This window comes from Rhinoraja longicauda, chromosome 2 (genome assembly GCF_053455715.1).
Source record: "Rhinoraja longicauda isolate Sanriku21f chromosome 2, sRhiLon1.1, whole genome shotgun sequence".
Classification (NCBI taxonomy): Eukaryota; Metazoa; Chordata; class Chondrichthyes; order Rajiformes; family Arhynchobatidae; genus Rhinoraja; species Rhinoraja longicauda.
Genome location: NC_135954.1, coordinates 108,234,925 through 108,260,365, shown reverse-complemented (window position 1 = coordinate 108,260,365; position 25,441 = coordinate 108,234,925). Strand labels below are relative to the sequence as shown.

Below are 25,441 nucleotides of genomic sequence, written 5' to 3'. Positions count from 1 at the left end.
TGCTCTTCGGCCCACTTCAGTTTGGAAGTGCGGGTTACACCAACCTCACCGTTTCCCACCCCGTTCGAGTTCACATCTGTGCCAGAATTGCCAGCCAAGCACAACATTGAAACTCTGCTGTGATTTGCTCATTATATGGAACGAATCCAGCATCTTTACACCTCATTCCTTAATCTGTACGAGGGAGCTGCAGATGCCGGTTTACACCCGAAGACAGACACAAAATGCTGGAGTAACTCAGAGGGACAGGCGGCATCTCAGGATAGAAGGAATGGGTGACGTTGCAGATCGAGACCCCCCTTCTTACCCTGAAGAAGGGTCTCGACCCGAAACGTCACCCGTTCCTTCTATCCAGAGATGCTGCCTGTCCCGCTGAGTCATTCCTTAATCTGTTTGCTCATTCTTTGAAAGTAACTCTGGTACAAACCATGTACTCAATCTCTCCCCCCCCCCCCCCTCTCATCTTGATATTTTAATTTTATTATTCCAATATTTTTTCATTTTACCATAACAACCCAGTCTGCAGTGTCTATCAGAAAGATTCAGATAAGCATGCTACTCTGTTTTAGAAACATAGAAACATAGAAAATAGGTGGAGGAGTAGGCCATTCGGCCCTTCGAGCCTGCACCGCCATTCAATATGATCATGGCTGATCATCCAGCTCAGTAACCTGTACCTGCCTTCTCTCCATTCCCCCTGATCCCTTTAGCCACAAGGGCCACATCTAACTCCCTCTTAAATATAGCCAATGAACTGGCCTCAACTACCTTCTGTGGCAGAGAATTCCACAGACTCACCACTCTCTGTGTGAAGAAATGTTTTCTCATCTCGGTCCTAAAAGACGTCCCCCTTATCCTTAAGCTGTGACCCCTGGTTCTGGACTTCCCCAACATCGGGAACAATCTTCCCGCATCCAACCCCTTAAGAATTTTATATGTTTCAATAAGATCCCCCCTCAGTCTTCTAAATTCCAGCGAGTACAAGCCCAGTCTATCCAGTCTTTCAGACTATCAGACTCGAAACATCACCTATTCCTTTTCTCCAGAGATGCTGTCTGACCCGCTGAGTTACTCCAGCTTTTTGCGTCCAAAGTCATTAACAACCGCATACAGATCAGGTTGGTTATTTATCCCATGTAAAGACTTAATCTGTACCCATATGAAGACTTAATCTGTACCTGCACAACTATCATTGAGCATCTGCGCTTCAGGCCCCAGGTCGTCTGCATTTTCTTTCTTTCCTGAAAAGCAAGAATAAATGAGTTTCAAAGTCTAAATAACATTTCAATGAAAATAAGTGAATAAATTTACCGAGTACACTTTTCTTTATCCTGATAAATATCCAGAGCTAAGATGAAATGCACACATTTCCAACAGCTTCTTGGGTACTGTGCCAAAGCCTGGCATATTTCATCTGTTCAGCCCCTTTTGCTTACACCTTTATTGCACTGTTACGGAAAGAATACTAAATTGCGTCAGGTCTGAAGATCAGAACATTTGCATTCTTCCTTGTGATCGCAACCAAGTCGCAAGGTTACACTCAATTCGGTTGGAACAACAAAGCACAAACATGACAATGAACTGGCCTCAATTACCTTCTGTGGCAGAGAATTCCACAGACTCACCACTCTCTGTGTGAAGAAATGTTTTCTCATCTCGGTCCTAAAAGACTTCCCCCTTATCCTTAAGCTGTGACCCCTGGTTCTGGACTTCCCCAACATCGGGAACAATCTTCCCGCATCTAGCCTCTCCAACCCCTTAAGAATTTTATATGTTTCAATAAGATCCCCCCTCAGTCTTCTAAATTCCAGCGAGTATAAGCCTAGTCTATCCGTATCTATTTTAGTGAATAACGATGAGCAGATTACAGTGAGTGTAAGATAGGTTCTTAAATTTTAACCTCCTTTGAAATCTTGTACCTGGTCTTAGATTTATTTAATAAATTTGGAGTTTTCCATCTCTGTTGGCACGCTGTGTCCCATGAAAACCGTCCAAGCTATATTTTTATTGGTGTATTTAAAAGTATCCTCAAAGGAATAGTGCACTGACAGAATGATTGATTTAATTTCTAATCTGCATTTTCTCATCCCATTGTTACCGATTTTTGGAATACCCCGTCAGACTAGATAATTGTTTGCAGACAATAGAAGACATTTATTACATCGGTACAGTTCAGTTTCGGCCGACGGTTTTATTCTGTAACGTTTTTAATTTAAAGTGAAGAATTGTGTTAATGTTTTCTTTTTTCTCCCTCTCTCTCTTTCTCTCTGTTCTTCAGGAGAAAAGCCATATGAATGCTCGAACTGCAAGAAACGGTTTTCTCACTCCGGCTCTTATAGCTCGCACATCAGTAGTAAGAAGTGCATCGGCCTTATATCACTCAATGGCAGAGCACGTTCAGGAATCAAGACACCTCAAGGCACTTCTCCATCCCTCTCTCCGTCAACCAACAGCCCTGCTCGAACACAACTTCGTCATAAGCTAGAAAACAATAAGCCTTTACAAGAACAGCCGGCCGTAAACCAAATCAAAACTGAGCCTGTGGATTATGAATACAAAACTATGGTGGTGACCTCTGGTATCAACTGTGCAAGCTCTTTACAAAATGGAGGATTCAGTGGCGGGACCCCAGTCCAGGTTACAACCTCTCCCCAGAGCGTGGTTCAAGCTGTTGTATTGCCAACTGTTGGCCTGGTCTCTCCTATTAGCATCAATCTAAGTGACATTCAGAATGTTCTCAAAGTTGCAGTATTAGAAAACAATCGTGTTACTCTCCCTTCCAAAGAGCCAGGAGCTGTATCTTCTGGGTTGGTGCAACAAAACAGCCATTCCCTCATCTCATCAATTAGTCTTCCCTTGATTGATCAGGATGGAACAACCAAAATCATTATCAACTACAGCTTGGAGCCAAGTCAGCTCCAAGTCCTGCCACAAAATTTGAAAAAGGTAATTCTGCATCCAGCAGTCAGTTGTACAAATGAAAAACCACCAGAAGACCTCACAGTCAAGTCTGAGAAAACGGAGACAAGTGCAGGAGTTAGTAACACATGCCTTCTTTGTAATGAATGTCCTGGTGGGTTAAATGCACTTCACGAGCTAAAGCACTATCAATTAAAAACTGAAGCTCATTCAGGAGAGAGCAGTATTACGGAACCTGAAAACCTCGCTGCAGCCTCTGTGTCAATAGAAGAGAACACCTCTTCGGAACAAGAACCATTGAAGAACCTGTTGTCACTTCTGAAGGCATATTATGCATTGAACGCACAGCCAACATCCGAAGAGCTGGCAAAGATCTCCGTCGCTGTAAACCTGCCGTTGGAAAAGGTAAAAAAGTGGTTTGAGAAAATGCAGACGAGTCAGGTCCCAGTCCAGCTATCATGTCCCTCTTCTCCCACACCAAACGACGAGGAGGTCAAACCAAAGCTGTCCATCAGTCACCCAGAACCATCACCCTCTGACCTTCAAAGCAACTCAGCAAATTCAAAAACCCACGACACGCTGACTGAACCTCAGAATGCAACTACGCCGCCTGGTGCAACAGCAGAACCTTTGGGGAGTAGCACTTCTTCCCCATCGCCGCTTAACCTTTCCTCTGCATCTTCTCGAAATTCCCAAAGCTATCTCAACACATCGGACGGCAACCAAGAGGATTTACAGTTGGAACCTCTTGACCTGTCGCTTCCCAGGCAGCAAAAGGAAGGGCTGGGAAGGCCCACGATAAACAGTGTTTACCACAGCAGTGTTCATTATGTCCAAGAGGAGCCTTTGAACTTGACTTGTCTAAAGAAGGAGCAGACAGAAAACGACAGTGTTGACGAAGGAAACTCAACAAGTGCCAAACCTATAAATATTGCAATTCCTGCAGACACCACCAAACTTCCCATGATCGTTGCCATTTCAAGTCAAAACAATGTTCCATGCCTCAGACCCCTTACGACAATAACGCAGGCCAGCTTTATTCCACAGGTGGCCTACACGTATAAAATAACTCATTTAAATCCACCTGAACAACAACAGAAACCAACTCAAGCCAACGGAAATCATCTCGTAAGTATGCTGAATTTTGGCTGTAACGAATTCCTTGCGGGATTGTCTGTAAAAATAATTCAATATAGATTTTTTTTCCCGATTCTTACTGGTTTTCTTTTACTGCTCAGTTCAGTTTTAGTTTATTGTCACGTGTACCGAGGTACAGTGAAAAGCTTTTGTTACGTGCTGACCAGTCAGCAGAAAGACAACACATGATTATAATCGAGCCATTTACAGTGTATAGATACATGATACGGGAATAACGTTTAGTGCAAGGTAAAGCCAGTGAAGTCCGATCAAGAAAAGTGCGAGGGTCACCAAGGAGGTAGATGGTAGTTCAGGACTGTTCTCTGGTTGTGAAAGGATAGTTCAATTGCCTGATAACAGCTGGGAAGAAACAGTCCCTGAATCGGGAGGTGTGCGTTTTCACACTTCTATACCTTTTGCCTGATGGGAGAGGGGAGAAGAGGGAGTGGCCAGGGTGCCATTGGCCCAATTAGTGGATGTCTTATCCCAGAAGATTATAATGTGTGGCATTATATATTTTTAGGCTTTGCACAACATCAGCTTGTTAGACAATCAATGGTTTGCTCACTGCAATGTTTGTAGAGAATGTCGAATTATGTCCTACCCCTCTATACCAATGCAATTCTTGTGCACCGAAGTGCCTTGCCTTGCAAGAAGTAACAGGTAGTATTTTAATTCGTTTTATGTCATCTCCAGAAAAGGTTGTTATTACAAATGCGAGCTTAAATGTGCAGCTTAAAGAAAACTAGCTCTCTGGCCATGGACACATGAATGAAAATCCTTTTCTGAAACTTGCTCTTCACAGCTGCCTCACCCCCCCCCCCCCCCCCCCCGCCCCAGCCGCAGCGAGACTCCTGACGGGTACCCGTAAAAGGGACCACATCACCCCGATTCTGGCCTCTCTCCACTGGCTCCCACTACAGTACAGAATCAACTTCAAGCTCCTCCTATTCACATACAAAGCCCTAAACGGGCTTGCCCCCCCCCCCCATATCAAAAATCTTCTAACCCCCCTCTCTATCTCCAGGTCCCTCAGGTCGGCCGACTTGGGGCTACTGACTATCCCGCGGTCTAGGCTTAAGCTCAGGGATGACCGTGCATTTGCAGTTGCAGCTCCTAGACTGTGGAACAGCATCCCTCTCCCCATCAGAACTGCCCCCTCCATCGACTCCCTTAAGTCCAGGCTCAAAACCTATTTCTACTCCCTAGCGTTTGAGGCCCTTTGAGGGGGCGCTGTGAACTGTTTTGTATGTGCTGTTATGTTTGCGTGCCATTGTATGTTCATTTCCTAGTACCTGAACTGATGTACAGCACTTTGGTCGACGTGGGTTGTTTTTAAATGTGCTATACAAATAAAATTGACTTGACTTGACTTGACTTGACCATGTTCCTTCTGGCCTTTCACTTTCCCCGCTGGTCCCTGGCCCACGTGCAACCATAGTCCTAGTAGTTGATTGTCACTCCTGATTTTCTCCTTGAGTGGCATGGTGGTTTAGAAACATAGAACAATAGGTGCAGGAGTAGGCCAATCGGCCCTTCGAGCCATTCAATATGATCATGGCTGATCATCTAAAATCAATACCCCGTTCCTGCTTTTTCCCCATATCCCTTGATTCCTTTAGCCCTAAGAGCTAAATCTAACTCTTTCAGTAGAGCGCCAGAGACCCGAGTTTGATCCCGACTACGGGCGCTGTCAGTACGGAGTTTGTACATTCTCCCCGTGACCTGCGTGGGTTTTCTCCAAGATAATAGACAATAGGTGCAGGAGTAGGCCATTCGGCCCTTCGAGCCAGCACCACCATTCAATGTGATCATGGCTGACCATTCTCAATCAGTACCCCGTTTCTGCCTTCTCCCCATACCCCCTGACTCCGCTATCCTTAAGAGCTCTATCCAGCTGTCCCTTGAATGCATTCCGAGAATTGGCCTCCACTGCCTTCTGAGGCAGAGAATTCCACAGATTTACAACTCTCTGACTTGAAAAAGTTTCTCCTCATCTCCGGTTCTAACCGAGATCTTCGGTTACCTCCCACACTCCAAAGACGGACAGGTTTGTAGGTTAATTGGTTTGGTCTAAATGTAAAAAATTGTCCCTTAGTGTGTGTGTGTGTGTGTGTGTGTGTGTGTGTGTGTGTGTGTGTGTGTGTGTGTGTGTGTCTCTCTCTCTCTCTCTCTCTCTCTCTCTCTCCTCTCTCTCTCTCTCTCTCTCTCTCTCTCTCTCCTCTCTCTCTCTCTCTCTCTCTCTCTCTCTCTCTCTCTCTCTCTCTCTCTCTCTCTCTCTCTCTCTCTCTCTCTCTCTCTCTCACTCTCTCTCTCTCTCTCCTCTCTCTCTCTCTCTCTCCTCTCTCTCTCTCTCCCCTCTCTCTCTCTCCCCTCTCTCTCTCTCTCTCTCTCTCTCTCTCTCTCTCTTCTCTCTCTCTCTCTCTCTCTCTCTCTCTCTCTCTCTCTCTCTCTCTCTCTCTCTCTCTCTCTCTCTCTCTCTCTCTCTCCTCTCTCTCTCTCTCTCTCTCCTCTCTCTCTCTCTCTCTCTCTCTTCCCCCCTCTCTCCCCCCCCTCTCTCTCTTCTCTCTCTCTCTTTCCCCTCCCTCTCTCTCTCTCTCTCTCCCTCCCCTCTCTCCTCCCTCTCTCGCTGGTCGGTTACGGACTCGATGGGCCGAAGGGCCTGTTTCCGCTCTGTATCTCTGAACTACACTAAACAAAACTTACCCACCCCTGGCCTCCACCGCTTGAATAGGCATACATTAATACAGATACAAAGTGATTGTCTGAAAATACATAACAAAGCTGGTTGTGTTCCTGAAGAGGAAAGCCAGGAGACGAGTTTCCGGAGGCGTGCCCAACACCGATGAGCAGAACGATCAGACTCTGCGCCACCACGTAAGAAAATAAAAAAGACAGAGAATGGAATGTACGCCTGTGATTTGTGCGATAAAATATTTCAGAAGAGTAGCTCTCTTCTGAGACACAAGTACGAACACACAGGTAAGAAAGATAATCGTTATGCTGTGCAAGTGTAGCATGTTGTGCCATTTCCAGCCAGGAATGCTGTTGTTAGTCTAGAAATCTGAGTGCACCGATGTGGGGGTGCTGCATTGGGATAGACACCAGAGGCTCATTCAGCCGTTAGTCCATAGCTGCCAACTGCAGAGGCAGCTGAATGGATACTCTGTGCTAGTTAGTTACATTTCAGTTTAGTTTATTGTCAGGTGTGCTGAGGTACAGTGAAAAGCTTGTTGCCGCGTGCTAACCAGTGGGGGCCAGGGGGAGAGTGGCTGGAGGAGACCAATGGGTAATGCTTTGACCTGTGTTGAGATGGATGTTGCTAAGAGGGAGAACAAGGCATGGCAGTTGTACCAGATGATGCACCAACAGTGTGAACTGCTTAGCATAGAAACATAGAAAATAGGTCCAGGAGGAGGCCATTCGGCCCTTCTGCTTTTAAAAAAGAAATAAGCGGAACACTGTTCCGTACATTTAAATCTAAAGTCGGGGCAGGACAGTGCGCAGCGGTAGAGTTGCTGCCTCACAGCGCCAGAAACCCGGGTTCCATCCTGACTTTCAGGCTGTTTGGGCGTTTTTTTTTTTGTACTGTTGGGCTGAAGGACATCAAAGGTTATGGGGCGAAGGCAGGAGAATGTGGTTGAGAGGGGAAAATAGATCAGCCATGATCGGATGGCGAAGCAAACTCGGGGGCCGAATGGTCTAATTCAGCTCCTATGTCTTATGAACTACGGGTGCTGTCTGCACGGAGTTTGTACGTTCTCCCCGTGACCTGCGCGGGCTTTCTCCGGGTGCTACGGTCCCCTCCCCCCCACACCCACACCCCACACTCCAAAGACTTTCAGGTTTGTAGGCCTAATTCACTTGATACAATTGTAAATGGTCCCTAGTGCGTGTAGGATAGTTGTAGGTGTGTGGGAAACACTAGTCGGTGCGGACTCGGTGGGCCGATGGGCCTGTTTCCGCGCTGTATCTCTAAACTAGGCTAAACTACACATTGAATTTGCCTTTGCATGCATTATACACGTAGAAAGAACGATTGCTTCTGCCTTTGAAATCCGAACATTCTTACACTTGTCGCGTGTGAAGGAAGTATCTTTCACTGAAATTTGTGTAGCATTGATTGGTCAGTTTTCCTTATTAATGTGTGTTGGGTAGTGGAATAGAGTAAGAACTAACACAGCCATAATTGGTCAAATATCGCCTGAGCTCTGCAGCTCCAACTTGGCAAAGGAATGATTTGGCAGCTTTCTCAGGAGCCACTGATTGTGCATCACTGTGTGTTGGTAAATTATTGGTGCACAGGAGTGGAAACATTAAACAAGTAACCACCTCTTGGCAGTTATGCCATGTCAGACCACGAGCAAATCGAGGGCAGTTGGTACATTAGTTTAGTTTAGTTTGGAGATACAGCACGGAAACAGGCCCCATCGGCCCACCGAGTTCGCATCCACCAGCGATCCCCGCACACTAACACCATCCTACACCCACTAGGGACAATTTTAACATTTACACCAAGCCAATTAACCTACAAACCTGTACGTCTTTGGAATGTGGGAGGAAACCGAAGATCTCGGAGAAAACCCACGCAGGTCACGGGGAGAACGTACAAACTCCGTACAGACAGCACCCGGAGTCAGGATCAAACCTGGGTCTCTGGCGCAGTAAGGCAGCAGTAGCTCTACCACTATGTCACCGTATCTATTTTTATTAAAAATATATATATTTTTAAATTTACTTTTCTTTCCTTTCCATTTTCATTCTCTAGAGTTCCTTTCTTTGAATATTTAACCGGTCTTGCACTTGCCTACTTATTTTTCCTCTCTATGCTTAAAATTTACTGAGCCATTATCTTCTGTGGTAAGGCTCAGAGTTGCTTTGCATTCCATAGTTTTCTGAAAGTTTTGTGTAGAAAGTTGTTGAAAGCGCAGCCCGGTAATATTACAGCAAAGGAAACAAGGCTATTGTTCTTTTTAATCATCAGAAGTACTGTGGTATTAACATAAGGTCATAAGTGATAGGAGCTGAATTAGGCCATTCAGCCCATCGTCTACTCCGCCATTCAATCATGGCTGATCTATCTCTCCCTCCTGACCCCATACTCCTGCCTTCTCCCCATAACCTCCCCAACACCCGTGCTAATCAAGAATCTATCTATTTTCGCCTTGGAAATATCCACTCACTTGGCCTCCACAGCCTTCTGTGGCAGAATTCCACAGATTCACCACCCTCTGACAAAAGAAATTTCTCCTCATCTCCTTCCTAAAAGAACATGATAAGATTAGAAAAAATATATGAATGAAGTGAATCAAATTTTTTTTTTCCGATAGAGCCAAAGGAAAGTATTAATATGAGAAACATTTAGAAAATGCAGGAAAGAGTACCTACACCTATTAAGGATATGTTTTGTGTCAACAAGTTGGCTGGCAGTGACTAGCGGTTGTCACATTGTTAGACTAAAAATAGACAATAGACGATAGACAATAGGTGCAGGAGGAGGCAATTCGGTCCTTCGAGCCAGCACCGCCATTCAATGTGATCATGGCTGATCATTCTCAATCAGTACCCGTTCCTGCCTTCTCCCCATACCCCCTGACTCCACTATCCTTAAGAGCTCTATCTAGCTCTCTCTTGAACGCATTCAGAGAACTGGCCTCCACTGCCTTCTGAGGCATAGAATTCCACAGATTTACAACTCTCTGACTGAAAACGTTTTTCCTCATCTCCGTTCTAAATGGCCTACCCCTTATTCTTAAACTGTGGCCCCTGGTTCTGGACTCCCCCAACATTGGGAACATGTTTCCTGCCTCTAACGTGTCCAACCCCTTAATAATCTTATACGTTTCGATAAGATCCCCTCTCATCCTTCTAAATTCCAGTGTATACAAGCCTAGTCGCTCCAGTCTTTCAACAGACGACAGTCCCGCCATTCCGGGAATTAACCTAGTAAACCTACGCTGCACGCCCTCAATAGCAAGAATATCCTTCCTCAAATTTGGAGACCAAAACTGCACACAGTACCCCAGGTGCGGTCTCACTAGGGCCCTGTACAACTGCAGAAGGACCTCTTTGCTCCTATACTCAACTCCTCTTGTTATGAAGGCCAACATTCCATTGGCTTTCTTCACTGCCTGCTGTACCTGCATGCTTCCTTTCAGTGACTGATGCACTAGGACACCCAGATCCCGTTTTACGCCCCTTTTTCCAAACTTGACACCATTCAGATAATAATCTGCCTTCCTTTTCTAACCACCAAAGTGGATAACCTCACACTTATCCACATTAAACTGCATCTGCCATGCATCCGTCCACTCACACAACTTGTCCAAGTCACCCTGCAACCTCATAGCAACTTCCTCGCAGTTCACACTGCCACCCAGCTTTGTATCATCTGCAAATTTGCTAATGGTACTTTTAATCCCTTCATCCAAGTCATTAATGTATATTGTAAATAGCTGCGGTCCCAGCACCGAGCCTTGCGGTACCCCACTAGTCACTGCCAGCCATTCTGAAAGGGACCCATTTATCCCCACTCTTTGCTTTCTGTCTGTCAACCAATTTTCTATCCATGTCAGTACCCCACCCCCAATACCATGTGCTCTAATTTTCCCACTAATCTCCTATGTGGGACCTTGTCGAAGGCTTTCTGAAAGTCGAGGTACACCACATCCACCGGCTCTCCCCTGTCAATTTTCCTATTTACATCCTCAAAGAATTCCAGAAGATTAGTCAAGCATGATTTCCCCTTCGTAAATCCATGCTGACTCGGAACGATCCTGTTACTACTATCCAAATGCTCCGCAATTTCGTCTTTTATAATTGACTCCAGCATCTTCCCCACCACTGATGTCAGACTAACTGGTCTATAATTTCCCATTTTCTCTCTCCCTCCTTTCTTAAAAAGTGGGACAACATTAGCTACCCTCCAATCAACAGGAACTGATCCTGAATCTATAGAACATTGGAAAATGATCACCAATGCGTCCACAATTTCTTGCCCCACCTCCTTAAGTACCCTGGGATGCAGACCATCAGTCCCTGGGGATTTATCAGCCTTCAGTCCCATCAGTCTACCCAACACCATTTCCTGCCTAATGTGGATTTCCTCCAGTTCCTCCGTCACCCTAGGATCTCTTGCCACTAGAACATCTGGGAGATTGCTTGTATCTTCCTTCATGAAGACAGATCCAAAGTACCGGTTCAACTCGTCTGCCATTTCCTTGTTCCCCATAATAAATTCCCCTGCTTCTGTCTTCAAGGGACCCACATTTGCCTTGACTATTTTTTTCCTCTTTACATACCTAAAAAAGCTTTTACTATCCTCCTTTATATTATTGGCTAGTTTACCCTCGTACCTCATCTTTTCTCCCCGTATTGCCTCCCCGTATTGTTGTTCTTTAAAAGAGTCCCAATCCTCTGGCTTCCCACTCTTCTTTGCTATGTTATACTTCTTCACTTTTATTTGTATGCTGTCCTTGACTTCCCTAATGCTGTCCTTGACTTCCCTGGACAGCATTTAGCTTTCCGTGATGAGGTTGTTGTGAAAATCCATCCCTTTCAGTGCATTTCAGCACTGAAGCAGCTATCAACACCATTTTCATAAAGCTGACGAAAATAAGACACATCTGTACGGTAACTAATCCACCTCTGCATTCATGGCATCTGCTGAGTTAGTGGAGCAGTTACATATGGCATGAATGAGCACTAGGTATTATTACTTTGGAATAGCTTGCTAGAATGAACCAACAACTTCTTTAATCACCGATTGCCGATGATAAAATCAGTTGCATTCAAAAGGCCTTTGCACATTTTCACCAAGTAGAATAGAACAGAATTGAATAGAATAGCCTTTATTGCCATCCAAAAACATGTTTTTGGACAAAATTACATTACCCACAGTCAACAATGAGAGGCAATAAAAATGAAAGCAATAAAACACACAATCACAAAAACCAACATAAAACATAAAAATCATCCGTCACAATGAGTCTCCTCCAGTCACCTCCTCACTGTGATGGAAGGCCAGAATGTCTTTCTCTTCCCTGTCGTCTTCTCCCTTAATCCTCTTCCGTGATTATGCTTGGGAGGTCTGAAGGGTCTCGACCCGAAACGCCACCTATTCCTTCTGTCTGTCCCGCTGAGTTACTCCAGCTTTTTGTGTCTGCCTTAGGATGACCATGGCGTCATTTGGACTGGAGTGTGGGGTTGTGTGGAAAGGAAGGAGTGGGCAGGACCCCCCCTCCTCTTGGACTCCCTCCGACAGCCCTCTACCATCTTTAGACATTTTTATTTCTAACTGCCATCGTGACATCAACTTTTCCCCCTCCCCTTACCCACTCTAACCTCACCCCCTCTGGACGTACAGCCCTCCGCTCACTCTGCAGCAACATTATCATCAAACCTGCCAACAAGGGAGGTGCCATGGTAGTCTGGCGAGCTGACCTGAACTGCACTGAGGCCAGGCGACAACTCTCGGACACCTCCTACTTACCTAGGGTTGCCAACCGTCCGGTATTAGCCGGGACATGCCGTATATTGAGCTAAATTGGTTTATTCCGTACGGGACCGCACTTGTCCCGTATTAGGCCCGGACACTGTAGGCACGGACAATGTCAGCCCGGGGGCCAATGTAGGCCCAGGGGCCCGGGCGCCGCCTAACCGAGGTTGCATAGCAACCCGCCTCCCGGCCCGGGCGGCCGCCATTGGTGGAGCGGGAGCACGTGGCCGCTGGCTGGGTGAGGTCACGTTGGCTGCGGGGCGGTGACGCCACCTTTTGTCCCTTATTTGGGAGTGCGAAAGTTGGCAACCCTATACTTACCCGTGGACCACGACGCCACAGATGAGCACCGGGCCATCATCTCACAGAGCCTCAGCTCCAGGATTTGCATTGAGTTCAGTAAATGGCGCTGAAGAGGTGGCAAAGTGGTTGGGAACAAAAGCCGGAAGTGGAGAATCAGAGGCCAGAGTAACACTTGTGGTGAGGGAGTGGTCACTGAGTTTGCAGGTCAGAGCAACCTGGAGAGATGGGCGTTGTGTAGGGGAAGAGGGTCGACCCGAGGATGTAAGAAAATATTTTGTTTATCCCATTGCATGTGCTTGTCTTGCCAGGAATAGCCGCTACTGGGTACCTTAGGACAGTGTAATCCAGGTTCCCTGAATCGTTCTAAAAAGAGCTCTGCACGAGGAATAACATCATCACACGTACCTAATTCGTAAATTACATTGTGTAGGAAAGAACTGCAGGTGCTGGTTTAAATCGAAGATAGACACAAAATTGCTGGAGTAACTCAGCGGGACAGGCAGCATCATTGGAGAGAAGGAATTCCCACACTGACCTTTCTGTCCTGGGCCTCCTCCATTGTCAGAGTGAGGCCCAGCGCAAATTGGAGGAACACCACCTCTTATTTCGCTTGGGCAGCTTACACCCCAGCGGTACATTGATTTCTCTAGCTTCTAGTAGCCCTTGCTTTCCCTCTCTCCCCATCCCATCCCCCTTCCCAGTTCTCCCACCAGTCTTACTGTCCCCGACTACATTTTATCTCTGTACCGCCCACTCCCCTGACATCAGTCTGAAGAAGGGTCTCGACTCGTAAATTTCATTGATCTGAATTTTTTGATTAATGTGAAAGGATTCAGCAATAGTTGTTGCCAAGTCTTCCCTGATGCCTGATACTAACTAGCTGTTGGTGAAATCCTGATTGCCTTGTCACCTTCCCTTTTTTGCTTGGTGTTCTTGCCAGCTGCCTCCTTCCATGAAAGAGATCATCCAGACGTTGCCTCTTTTATTCATTCCCACTCACTCCTATTCCTTTTTGTTTGGCTCCTGCATTAGATCTGCTTTCCGCCTTCAAGTCACATAAATCACGACTTAAAAATGCATCGCCCTCCACCCTCATGAGAGGACTAGATCTGGTAGAGTCTCTTGCCCAGAGTAGGTGAATCAAGGACCAGAGGACATAGGTTTAAGGTGAAGGGGAAAGGATTTAATAGGAATCTGAGGGATAACTTTTTCGCACAAAGGGTGTATGGAACAAGCTGCCAGAGGAGGTATTTGAGGCATGGACTATCCCAACGTACATGGATAGGACAGGTCTGGAGGGATATGCGCAGTAGGCCATTCGGCCCTTCGAGCCAGCACCGCCATTCAATATGATCACGGCTGATCATCTAAAATTAATACCCGGTTCCTGCTTTCTCCGCATATCCCTTGATTCCTTTAGCCCTAAGAGCTAAACCTAACTCTCTCAGTAGAGCTCCAGAAACCCGGGTACGATCCCGACTACGGGTGCATGTCTGTACGGAGTTTGTACGTTCTCCCCGTGACCTGCGTGGGTTTTCTCCGAGATCTTTGGTTTCCTCCCACACTCCAAAGAAATACAGGTTTGTAGGTTATTTGGCTTGGTATGAGTGTAAAATTGTCCCTAGTGTGCGTAGGGTAGTGTTAATGTGCGGGGAGAGGGGATCGCCGGTCGGTGCGGACTCTGAGCCAAAAGGCCCGTTTCCACACTGTATCTCTAAACTACACTAAGCTAAACGCTCTACTCCTCCAAAACCATCCATCTCCCTTGCCCATTATCCCATCAGTGCTGACCATGCCATCGATTGTTTCAGTTCTACTTTCTGGAAATGCATCCACCCCATATCCCCTCCCCAGCTGTTTCCCTATTGATGTCCACCATGGAATCAATGCGGCTTTTGCCTCTACATCTCTGTCTCAGTCCTGGGCCATTTTGATTCATGAAAACTGCTAGCGGTTACCTATTGGAAAAACATGGACTAAGTTGCATGTTTCCATAGGTGATTTGCAATATGTAGTATGGTTCTTTAAATCTCTTTTGCTGAATTTATTACTTGCCTACTCGTGAAAGTTTTATGCTATTTTCTTTTGCGTCCTTTTTTTGTATTAAATTAAGGATGAGTCTGCACTCAGTCAGGATCTGAGATTCCAGAGACTGTCTGACTTCAGCTCGTTGCATTTGCATTTTCTTTTACGGGCTCTGAGCAGCTATAACAACCCTCCTCCTCTCCCCAGCTCCCTCTCTTCCCCCACCCCCCGATCCTTCTTCAAGTTGGAAACTAGGAGAGTGTTCCTTCTTGGGGAGAAGGCAGGAGAATGGGGTGAGGAGGGAGAGATAGATCAGCCGTGATTGAATGGCGGAGTAGACTTGATGGGCCGAATGGCCTAGTTCTACTCCTTTTCCTTGTGACCTTATTATGAGCAGCCCTCAGCTTGCTCTGCAGGTTGAGATCATGGCTGACCTTGAATGAAACCTCCACATTCCCACCTTCTCACAACAACCCTGTCTGAAGAAGGGTCTCGACCCGAAACGACACCCATTCCTTCTCTCCAGAGACACTGCCTGTCCCGCTGAGTCGCTCCAGCTTTTTGTGTCAACCTTCCACCCGCACACTTATCCAGTTTCCATCTATCTCCGTCTTCAAAATATTTCAAGATGGTGCTTCTATTATCCTTGGAGGATGAGTATCCAAAGACTTGCAACCGTGGGAGAAAACATTTTGCCCCATCTTGTTTTTAAATGGGCAACCTATTTTGAAACAGTGACTCCAATTTCTAGTCACTAATTCCAAGTCACTAATCACTTTGAAACTTCTGCATATAAAGGCCCAGCCTATCCAGCCGTTCCTCATAACTCAATCCACCCATTCCATATTGGTCCAGTACATCACCTTTGAACTGCTTCCGTTATATTAGCAGCCTTTCTTAAATGAGGAGTTTAATAGAGTCATAGAGTGATACAGTGTAGAAACTGGTCTTCCGGCCCAACTTGCCCACACCGGCCAACATGTCCCAGCTACACTCGTCCCACCTGCCTGCGCTTGGTCCATATCCCTCCAAACCTGTCCTATTCATGTACCTGTCTAACTGTTTCTTAAGCGATGGGATAGTCCCAGCCTCAACTACCTCCTCTGGCAGCTTGTTCCATACACCCACCACCCTTTATGAGAAAAAGCTACCCTTCAGATTCCTATGAAATCTTTTCCCATTCACCATGAACTTATGTCCTCTGATCCTCGATTCCCCTGCTCTGGGCAAGAGACTCTGCATCTACCCGATCTATTCCTCTCATGATTTTGTACACCTCAATAAGATCACCCCTCATCCTCCTGCACTCCATGGAATAGAGACCCAGCCTGCTCAACCTCTCCCTATAGCTCAGACCCTGAGCTAGTCCTGGCAACATCCTCGTAAATCTTTTCTGAACCCTTTCAAGCTTGATAATATCTTTCCTTTAACATGGTGCCCAGAATTGAACACAATATTCTAAATGCGGTCTCACCAATGTCTTATACAACTGCAACATGACCTCCCAACTTCTATGCTCAATACTCTGACTGATGAAGGCCAATGTGCCAAAAGCCTTTTTGACCACCTTATCTACCGACGACTCGACCTTCAAGGAACCATGCACCTGCACTCCTAGCTCCCTCTGCTCTACAACACTACCCAGGGGCCTACCATTTACTGTTGAGGTCCTGCCCTTGTTAGACGTCCCACAATGCAACACCTCACACTTCTCTGTGTTAAATTCCATCATCCATTCCTCAGCCTACCTGGCCAATCGATCCAAATCCTGCTGTAATCTTTCACAACCATCTTCACTATCTGCAAGGTGGTATTTTCAATAATCTTATAGGAAAAGAAAACCTGAAATTTGTGGAAAAACAAATCTAACGAGGTGAGCCCGCCAGTTAGCTAGTTTACGCCATATGTTTACTTCATCCAAAAAAAGTTTTAAAAATGTAACTTCAAGGAGTTGCAATGTTGTTCAAGATTTAAATGGTTGAAATAAAACAGATAGCCTTCTAAGGATGCATCTCAAAATTCGGATTTTGGTTTTGGAAGATTGTTTTGAATGAAAAGCAAAGTGGAAATTACAAAGGCAAAGCACACAGAAGGGAATTCTATGATTATATTGTTACTGCTAAAATTGAAATGTTCAATAAAGCATTGTAACTGTAAATGGAACTGAACCTGGGTATAGCTTTCGGGTGAGAGGGGGCAATGTTTAAAGGAGATGTGTGGGGCAAGTTTTTTACGCAGAGTGGCGAGAGCGTGGCATGAGCTGCCAGGGGTGGTGGTTAAAGCAGACACGTTGGTGGACTTTAAAAGGCTTTTGGAGAGGCCCAGAAATGAGTGGGTTAACATAATGAACGTATGTCGGCACTGGGCCTGCACTCGCTGGAGTTTAGAAGAATGAGGGGGGACCTCATTGAAACGTACAGAACAGTGAAAGGCTTGGATAGAGTGGATGTGGAGAGGATGTTTCCACTAGTGGGAGAGTCTCGGACCAGAGGTCACAGCCTCAGAATTAAAGGACGTTCTTTTAGGAAGGAGATGAGGAGAAATTGCTTTAGTCAGTGGGTGGTGAATCGGTGGAATTCTTTGCTACAGAAGGCTGTGGAGGCCATCAGTGGAGGCCAAGGCAGAGATAGATTCTTTATTAGTACAGGAGTCAGAGGTGATGGGGAAAAGGCAGGAGAATGGGATTAGGAGGGAGAGATAGATCAGCCACGATTAAATGGCGGAGTAGACTTGATGGGCCGAATGGCCTAATTCCACTCCTATCACTTATGACCTTATGACACGGATATGCAGGGAATGGAGGGGTATGGGTTATGTGCTGGCAGATAAGTGATGGTCATGGCATTATGTTTGGCCTGTCCTTGTGCGTACTATGCTCTATGAACCTTGTGTCTTTCTCTGTTTTACGCAAGTGTTGCTTACATCTAATGTCTCCGTTTGGCCAGGTAAGCGCCCACACCAGTGCGGGATCTGCAAGAAAGCCTTCAAACACAAGCATCACCTGATTGAACACACGCGACTGCACTCTGGGGAGAAGCCTTACCAGTGCGATAAATGCGGCAAGCGCTTCTCTCACTCGGGCTCGTACTCGCAGCACATGAACCACCGCTACTCCTACTGCAAGCGCGAAGCGGAGGAGCGCGAAGGGGCGGAGCAAGAGGAGGCCGGGCCCGACTCGCTGAACAACAGCGAGTACGCGGACATCAGGAGCCCCCCTTCGCACGCGGACTCGGACGACAAGGACAGCACGGCCAGGGAAGACGAAAGCGAGAAGGACGAGGAAGAGAAGGAAAGCGACGAAACGCAAGATAACTGCGCAGAGGGAATGAGGGAGGAGTCGGACGAGGAGGAAGCGGGGGAGGAGGAGGAGGAGGAGGAAGCGGACGAGGAAAATAGAACAGAGCCAATGAGCGACGTGGAGCAGGAAAATACAGTAAATAGTTTGGAAGCTAATTCGCCAGAAAAAATGTAATGAATACTTGATCAGGAATATAAATTGGAGAAGAAATGTTCTGCGATTAGTGTTGTACCATGTTTTTCTAAAAAAAAAATTCCAGAAACACACACTATATTGCTATGTTTTTCTCTTCACTACTGTGTAGAAATCCCGGTGTGCCTGAACCTCAAACGATTAACAATTTACCACATGGACTGTGTTTAAGATATTAGGAATGATGTTTGTATAAAAAAAAGGCAAAAAAAAAAAATTGCAAGCGAGAAAATGCATAAACTGACTGCCTTGGTTCAAAAGACAAACCCAACAGGTTTTAAAAGAATTTGCTACCAGTCATTCTGCATTACCTGTTTACCTGTGTTGCTCTTCATTCTGCCATTCATGTATTCCCATTAACTTCAACACTCTACAACTGGGAGAGATTTCTATGAGAATTTCTATTAACAAACGAAACTGATCAATTGTAGATTTATAGTTACTACAACGCTTTACTCCACTGCTGGCGCTCATCATTTCATTGGTTTAAAAGGATGTGAAAACTTCTGCACTACAGAATTCCCTTTATACTTGTATCTAACATACTCCTCAGTATTATTGTCTACCTTTACCAGTATCGCACTAGAAGGTAGTAATTAATGACATTAGTTGACCTTACTTTAGAGTGTAAATTCATTTTGAAGCATGATGTTAGCCTTAAAGCAAGCTACTAGCAGAGTAAAACCAAGAAGGAAGTGGTAAGACTTGTAGTTAGATGTATAACAGTTTGTTGCCAAGTCTTCAAAAGTGAGAACTAACAGTATAATTGTCGGAAAGAACCGAGGTCAGTGTTTTAGTCACTAGTGTTACTTAGGTAAGTGAGGATTATGGTATGGAGCTTTGTAACCCCCTTGGCCTTATGCAAGACCTGTGTGCTGCAAGTGCCATTTATAAATCAGTATTATGGAAATGTGGCTCTAACCAGCCCTTAGCTTTGGTGCAAGTTATTAACAGTGTTAGCTGATTTTATTTCAGTATTATTTTAATTCAAATTACGATAACATTTTAGTTTCCTATGTTTGTGCAAATTTTGTACTGTATGTCCTCAACCCAGGCAGTATTAATACCCTACTTACTGACACATGTACCTTTTAGTTTTAGAAAACTTTTATATTTATGTGTCTTATTTTTATATTTCTTTATTGTTATTTATTACACAATGTAGTGTATAATACTGTAGTTTGTATTAATACAATAATATATTTTAGTACAAAAAATGATTTGGAAGGTTGATAAGAATTCAAAGCAGAAATACAATTGGTTCTCTTGAAATCAAATTTTGTTGAAATGTTATGTAACATTATTACTTGCTGTGGACTAAAAGCTGGAGCATCAAATGGGAATGTACGACCTTTACATTCAGAATCCAATTATTTGCCCTGCCTCACTTTTAATGCATTGGGCTACTGAATTTCAAGTATATTGTTATACAGCATGGTATTTTTGCAGTTTTTGAAATTAGTGTGTAACCATGGAACCAAGTATTGAAATCCTTGGCCAAATTACAAAGTCATGCACAGTGTTGTTGGGAATAACATAACACTTTTTGCTTTGTGCCAATTTGGTTTAGAATTCCTCTACATCTGATACAAGCCAGAAGTTTTTTTTTTAAATTGCCTAGTTTCATGATAGTCATTTTCTAGTTTTATACCAGACTACCCATCTCACAATAAAATGCATCAACAAACTGTCTGAACTTGTGACTTCACTGTTGTGTATTAGTTTTTGTTCCAGAGCTGGTACTAACATCATATTTTGTGCATCCCCCCCCCAGGTTTTTGGCTTATTGGCAATTGTGTTGAAAAACACCCGAGATACATGTCCATTTTAAAATTACTGAAACATTGCCTGTTTCATGGACTCTAATGCAAGACCTGCATGCTGCAAGTGCTATTTATAAATCAGTATTATGGAAATGTGGCTCGAACCTGCCCTAAGCTTTGGTGCAAGTTATTAACAGTGTTAGCTGATTTTATTTCAGTATTATTTTAATTCAAATTACGATGACATTTTAGTTTCCTCCGTTTGTGCAAATTTTGTACTGTATGCTCTCTAACCAGGCAGTATTGATACCCTACCCTACTTCAGATTGGGATAATATTCAGAATTCCCCAACCATGTGTTAACAGAATTTTAATCAGTAAATGTTTGTGTCACGGCGTCCATTTTGAAGGTTAGGTTAGATTTGCTGGTCAATGAGTTGCAATTTTACTAGTTTCTATTGGTTTGATGTGTCCGTGGATGGAATCCTTTTGTTTTCTCCAGCTCACAAAGTAAGTAATCGATTTCTTTTCTCTCTCTTTTGCCTGTCTGAACAGAGCATCTGAGCGTCACAAGGAGTTTAGGATCTTGGTCTGCACTCAGCAGCATGTGAGATTGACGTAATGAGATATTGAATTGAAACCCCATTTCCTGCAAGTGATTTTTGCCCGCCTTTTGAGGCCACACAAAAACGATTATGTCTTTGCTATTGATGAGATTGGCAAAGGTTTAGTAACGGTGTCTCCTGGAAATCGAAACCAGATGTATTTTTCTTTTTCGGTATGCCTACGTGTTTTCTAGACATGCGCTATCGATCTGAAATCTAGATGTTTGTTGATGGCGATAGTTAGATTTGTCGAAGATTTCAAGATGATATATAGACCTGTGTGATATGCAGAGAAGAGGGTAGAAATTTAGCATTAAAGTATAGGTAACATTTTGAAACGAGAAAACACAGTGGGAATAAACACAGTGGAAAATGTGCTGTAGAATGAAATAAAGCATTATATACAGCAGCTCCTCCGGTGGACTGGAAGGTAGAAAATATTATCCCACTATTGAGAGTATGAAGAATCATAAAGTTACTTTATGTAGCAGGATATATAAAGTTAGTTGGCTTATTGTGAAGAGCTTTCCAATTGTGAAATATCAGGGGGCAGAAGATGACAGTTAAGAAAGTAAAACTGTGTTGGGAAGGCATTGCATCTCCTCTGTAGGTATTTTAGGAGATCTTGCGCTATTCATAAACACTGCAATCTTATCAGCATGGAAGGAGGCCATTTCATCCAACAAAACAACATCACTAATAGGGCCGGCACACAGCGGTAGAGTTGCTGCCTTACAGCGCCAGAGACCCGGGTTCAATCCTGGGTGCTGTCTGCAGGGAGTTTGTACGTTCTCCCAGTGACCTTTGTGGGTTTTCTCCGGGATCTCCGGTTTCCTCCCACATTCCAAAGACGTAGGTTAATTGGCTTGGTATAAATGTAAATTGACCTTGGTGTGTGCGGGATAGTGTTAGTGTGCGGGATTTGGTTAGTGTGCGGGATTTGGTTGGCCTGAAGGGCCTGTTTCCACATTGTATGTCTAAACTAAACATAGCTAAAAATAAAATCTGGAAGCATTCAGCAGGTCAGGCAGCACCTGTGGAAGTAGAAAGATTGTTCTCATTTCACAGGTTCACATTTATAGGAGTAGAATTAGGCCATTCGGCCCATCGAGTCTACTCCGCCATTCAATCATGGCTGATCTCTTCTAATCCCAATTTCCTGCCTTCTCCGCATAACCCTTGACACCCATTCTAATCAAGAATTTGTCTATCTCTGCCTTAAAAATATCCACTGGCTTAGCCTCCACAGCCCTCTGTGGCAATGAGTTCCACAGAGTAAATACGCTCTGACTAAAGATGTTCCTTCTCACCTCCTTTCTAAAATAGTGCCCTTTAATTCTGAGGCTATGACGTCTAGTCCTAGGCTCTCCCACTAGTGGAAACATCCTCTCCACATCCACTCTATGCCTTTCATTATTCTGTAAGTTTCAATGAGGTCAACCTTCTAAATTCCAGCGAGTACAGGCCCAGTGCTGTCAATGCTCATCGTATGGTAATCCACTCATTCCTGAAATTATTCTCATAAACCTCCTCTGGACCCTCTCCAGAGCCAGCACATCCTTCCTCAGATATGGGGCCCAAATTTGCTCACAGTACCCCAAATGCGGCCTGAGGTCATAAGGAATAGGAGTAGAATTAGGCCATTTGGCCCATCACGTCTACTCCGCCATTCAATCATGGCTGATCTATCTCTCCCTCCTAACCCCATTCTCCTGCCTTCTCCCCATAACCCCTGACACCCGTACCAATGAAGAATTTATCTATCTCTGCCTTAAAAATATCCACTGACTTGGATATTTCTTTTTCTGTGGCAAAGAATTCCACAGATTCACCACCGTCTGACTAAAGAAATTTCTCCTCATCTCCTTCCGAAAAGAACGTCCTTTAATTCTGAGGCTATGACCTCTAGTCCTAGACTCTCCCACTAGTGGAAACATCCTCCCCACATCCATGAGTTAATTTCTTTCTGGGGGTGCCAAACATCACCTGGTTCTCTTAGCAATTACCTTAAATGCATATCCTTTTGACTATTGATTTCACTACCAATGAAAGCAAGTTCTCCCTATCTATTTAAACAGAATCCTCCATGAATCTAACCTGTCCAAACGTTTTAAGATGTGCACGCAAGGAAGTGCAGTTGATGGTTTACAAAACAAAACCCATAGTGCCGGAGTAACTCAGCAGGTCAGGCAGCATCTCTGAAGAACGTGGACAGGCAACATTTGGGTCTGAACCCTTCAGACAGATTGTAGTGGGGATGGGGTGGGGGGAGAAAGCTGGAAGAGATGTGGCAGTGGGATAAAACCAGGCAAGTGATAGGTGGAAGATAGACACAAAAAGCTGGAATGACTCTGCGGGACAGGCAGCATCTTTGGAGAACGTGGACAGACAACGTTTTGGGTCTGAACCCTTCAGACTGATTGTAGTTGGGGGGGGGGGGGGGAGCTGGAAGAGAGGTGGCAGTGGGACAAAGCCAGGCAAGTGATAAGAGGAAGACAGACACAAAAAGCTGGAGTGACAGCGGGACAGGCAGCATCTCTGGAGCAAAGGAATGGGAGGCGTTTCAGGTCGAGACCCTTCTTCCTTCACAAGTGATAGGTGGATACAGATGAGGGTTTTTGATGGATAGATAGGTGGACAGAGATGTGAAGAAGACCAGAGGTTGTGAGATAAAGGAGAGGAGAGGAATGAAATGTGAAGCCAGGGGAAGTGATATGTGGAAGGAGGGGAGGGGTATAGTAGGAGAAATGAGGTGGGGCACGAAGAAGAGAGGGGGAAATGTAAGGAGTGGGGGATGTTGTCGGTTAGTCACATAAAATTGGAGAATTCAGTGTTCATACCATTGGGCTGTAAGCTACCCAAGTGGAATATGAGGTGTTCCTCCAGTTTGTGTACAGAGATATTCTGCCAAATTAATCTTTAGCGCCGTTATTAAATATTTCTTTAAAAACCTATGCGAATGGAGAATAATTTCAGCTTCACATTACTGAAGTCCCAGGCCCCAGGTACCATTCTAGTTTGACTACTAGCTCATTTGGCTACTTACTATCCAAGGCTTTGTCGACTCTGTTTCCCGAATAGCACTGCCCATAACTGAACTCCAGCTGAGGTCTACTGATATTTTTTTGATGCTTTGTGCGCTTCCCAATCGTGATTTTTAAAAAAAAATGTCTTGTCAACTTGCAACAACAAGTGCCATTTATTTGGTGCATTTAACACATCAAAGATAATCTGGAGGTTGCTTCACAGGAGTGAGTATGCATCGGCCAAGAATGAACACCACGTCAGATTAAAACAGATGACCCAAAGCTGGTTGGGGAACTTGGTTTAAAGGACCAGCTGAAAGGAGGGAGAAACAATAGAGAAATCTTAGGAGAGAATACGGGCGCCGTCTGTACGGAGTTTGTACGTTCTCCCCATGACCTGGGTGGGTTTTCTCCGAGATCTTCGGTTTCCTCCCACACTCCAAAGACGTGCAGGTTTGTAGGTTAATTGGCTGGGCAAATGTAAAAATTGTCCCTAGGGTGTGTAGGATAGTGTTAATGTGCGGGGATCGCTGGGCGGCGCGGACCCGGTGGGCCGAAGGGCCTGTTTCCGCGCTGAATAAACAAAATCTAAATTCTGGAGCTGAAGGCACATGAATTATTAAATTCAGACCTGCTGAAGAGACCAGAATTGGAACAGCGCAAACATGTTGGAAGATTGTAGAGTTTCAGGTGGTCACCGAGAGAGGAGGGATAAGGAAGTAATATTTGAAAGCAACATTTTGAATGGCCAAGGTTAATGGAGCTGCGCGATGGAAGCCAGTCAGGAATGCATTGAGATGGTTGGTTGATGAAGGGTAACAAATTTAGGTGAGGGTTTTAGCTGAGACAGAATAGAACCATAGAGGTAATGTTTCAAGGTTTGGAATTGCCTGTCTCTGTCATGGCAGGAATATGAGGTCTGAAAACCTAGTCTGCAAACAGTTTCAGATATTTATGGGTGAGTAGATAGGATCAAAAGGCAAAGAATTGGTTCAAAACACCATCAAGCACTGTAGAGAAAGGTGTAGGAAAATAACTGCAGATGCTGGTTCAAATCGAAGGTATCACAAGATGCTGGAGTTACTCAGCGTGTCAGGCAGCATCTCAGGAGAGAAGGAATGGGTGACGTTTTGGATCGAGAGCCTTCTTCAGACTGGTAGAGTCTGAAGAAGGTTCTCGACCCGAAACGTCACCCATTCCTTCTCTCCTGAGATGCTGCCTGACCCGCTGAGTTACTCCAGCATTTTGTGATACCTTCGTAGAGAAAGGTGTGGTATATTTTAAAGTTCAATTCCATTAAGCTCTCACACCTATGGTGCTTGGGTAACTGAGAATGTTTTTATCCTAATTGAGATGTTTTTTTTAAAATTAGCATGTAGGAGATTTTTTCCGATATGTTTAGAGAAATTGGCTCATCAGTCTGAATTCCTCTATTACTTGATTTGCATGCAATAGTTTTAGTGTCTCCCCATTTACACTCGATCTTTAAATTGTCACTTAATATTTGTATTAATTTCTAGTGTAAATAATAGTGTGGATTAATTTTAGTGGTGTGCTTTTTAATATTAAGGACATTTGTTGGAAACTCGAAGTGTGATTTCCAATAAGAATATGCCCACCCGTTTAAACCTGTTCTCCTAATTTGGATTCCTGAGCTTTGAAAACTATTTTTTTTT

General features: G+C 44.7%; 1 protein-coding gene across 1 annotated transcript in view; it reads left to right on the top strand.

Annotated features, from left to right (window-relative positions):
• Positions 1–24,903, top strand: part of LOC144607224 (zinc finger E-box-binding homeobox 1-like) — a 171,951-nt gene extending 147,048 nt beyond the window's left edge. Inside the window, 4 exon segments of the mRNA XM_078423908.1 lie at positions 2,279–4,047; positions 6,859–6,913; positions 6,916–7,038; positions 17,827–24,903. Coding sequence (XP_078280034.1) covers positions 2,279–4,047; positions 6,859–6,913; positions 6,916–7,038; positions 17,827–18,353 — 2,474 coding nt within the window. The 3' untranslated portion in view covers positions 18,354–24,903.
• Positions 24,904–25,441: the final 538 nt, after the last annotated feature.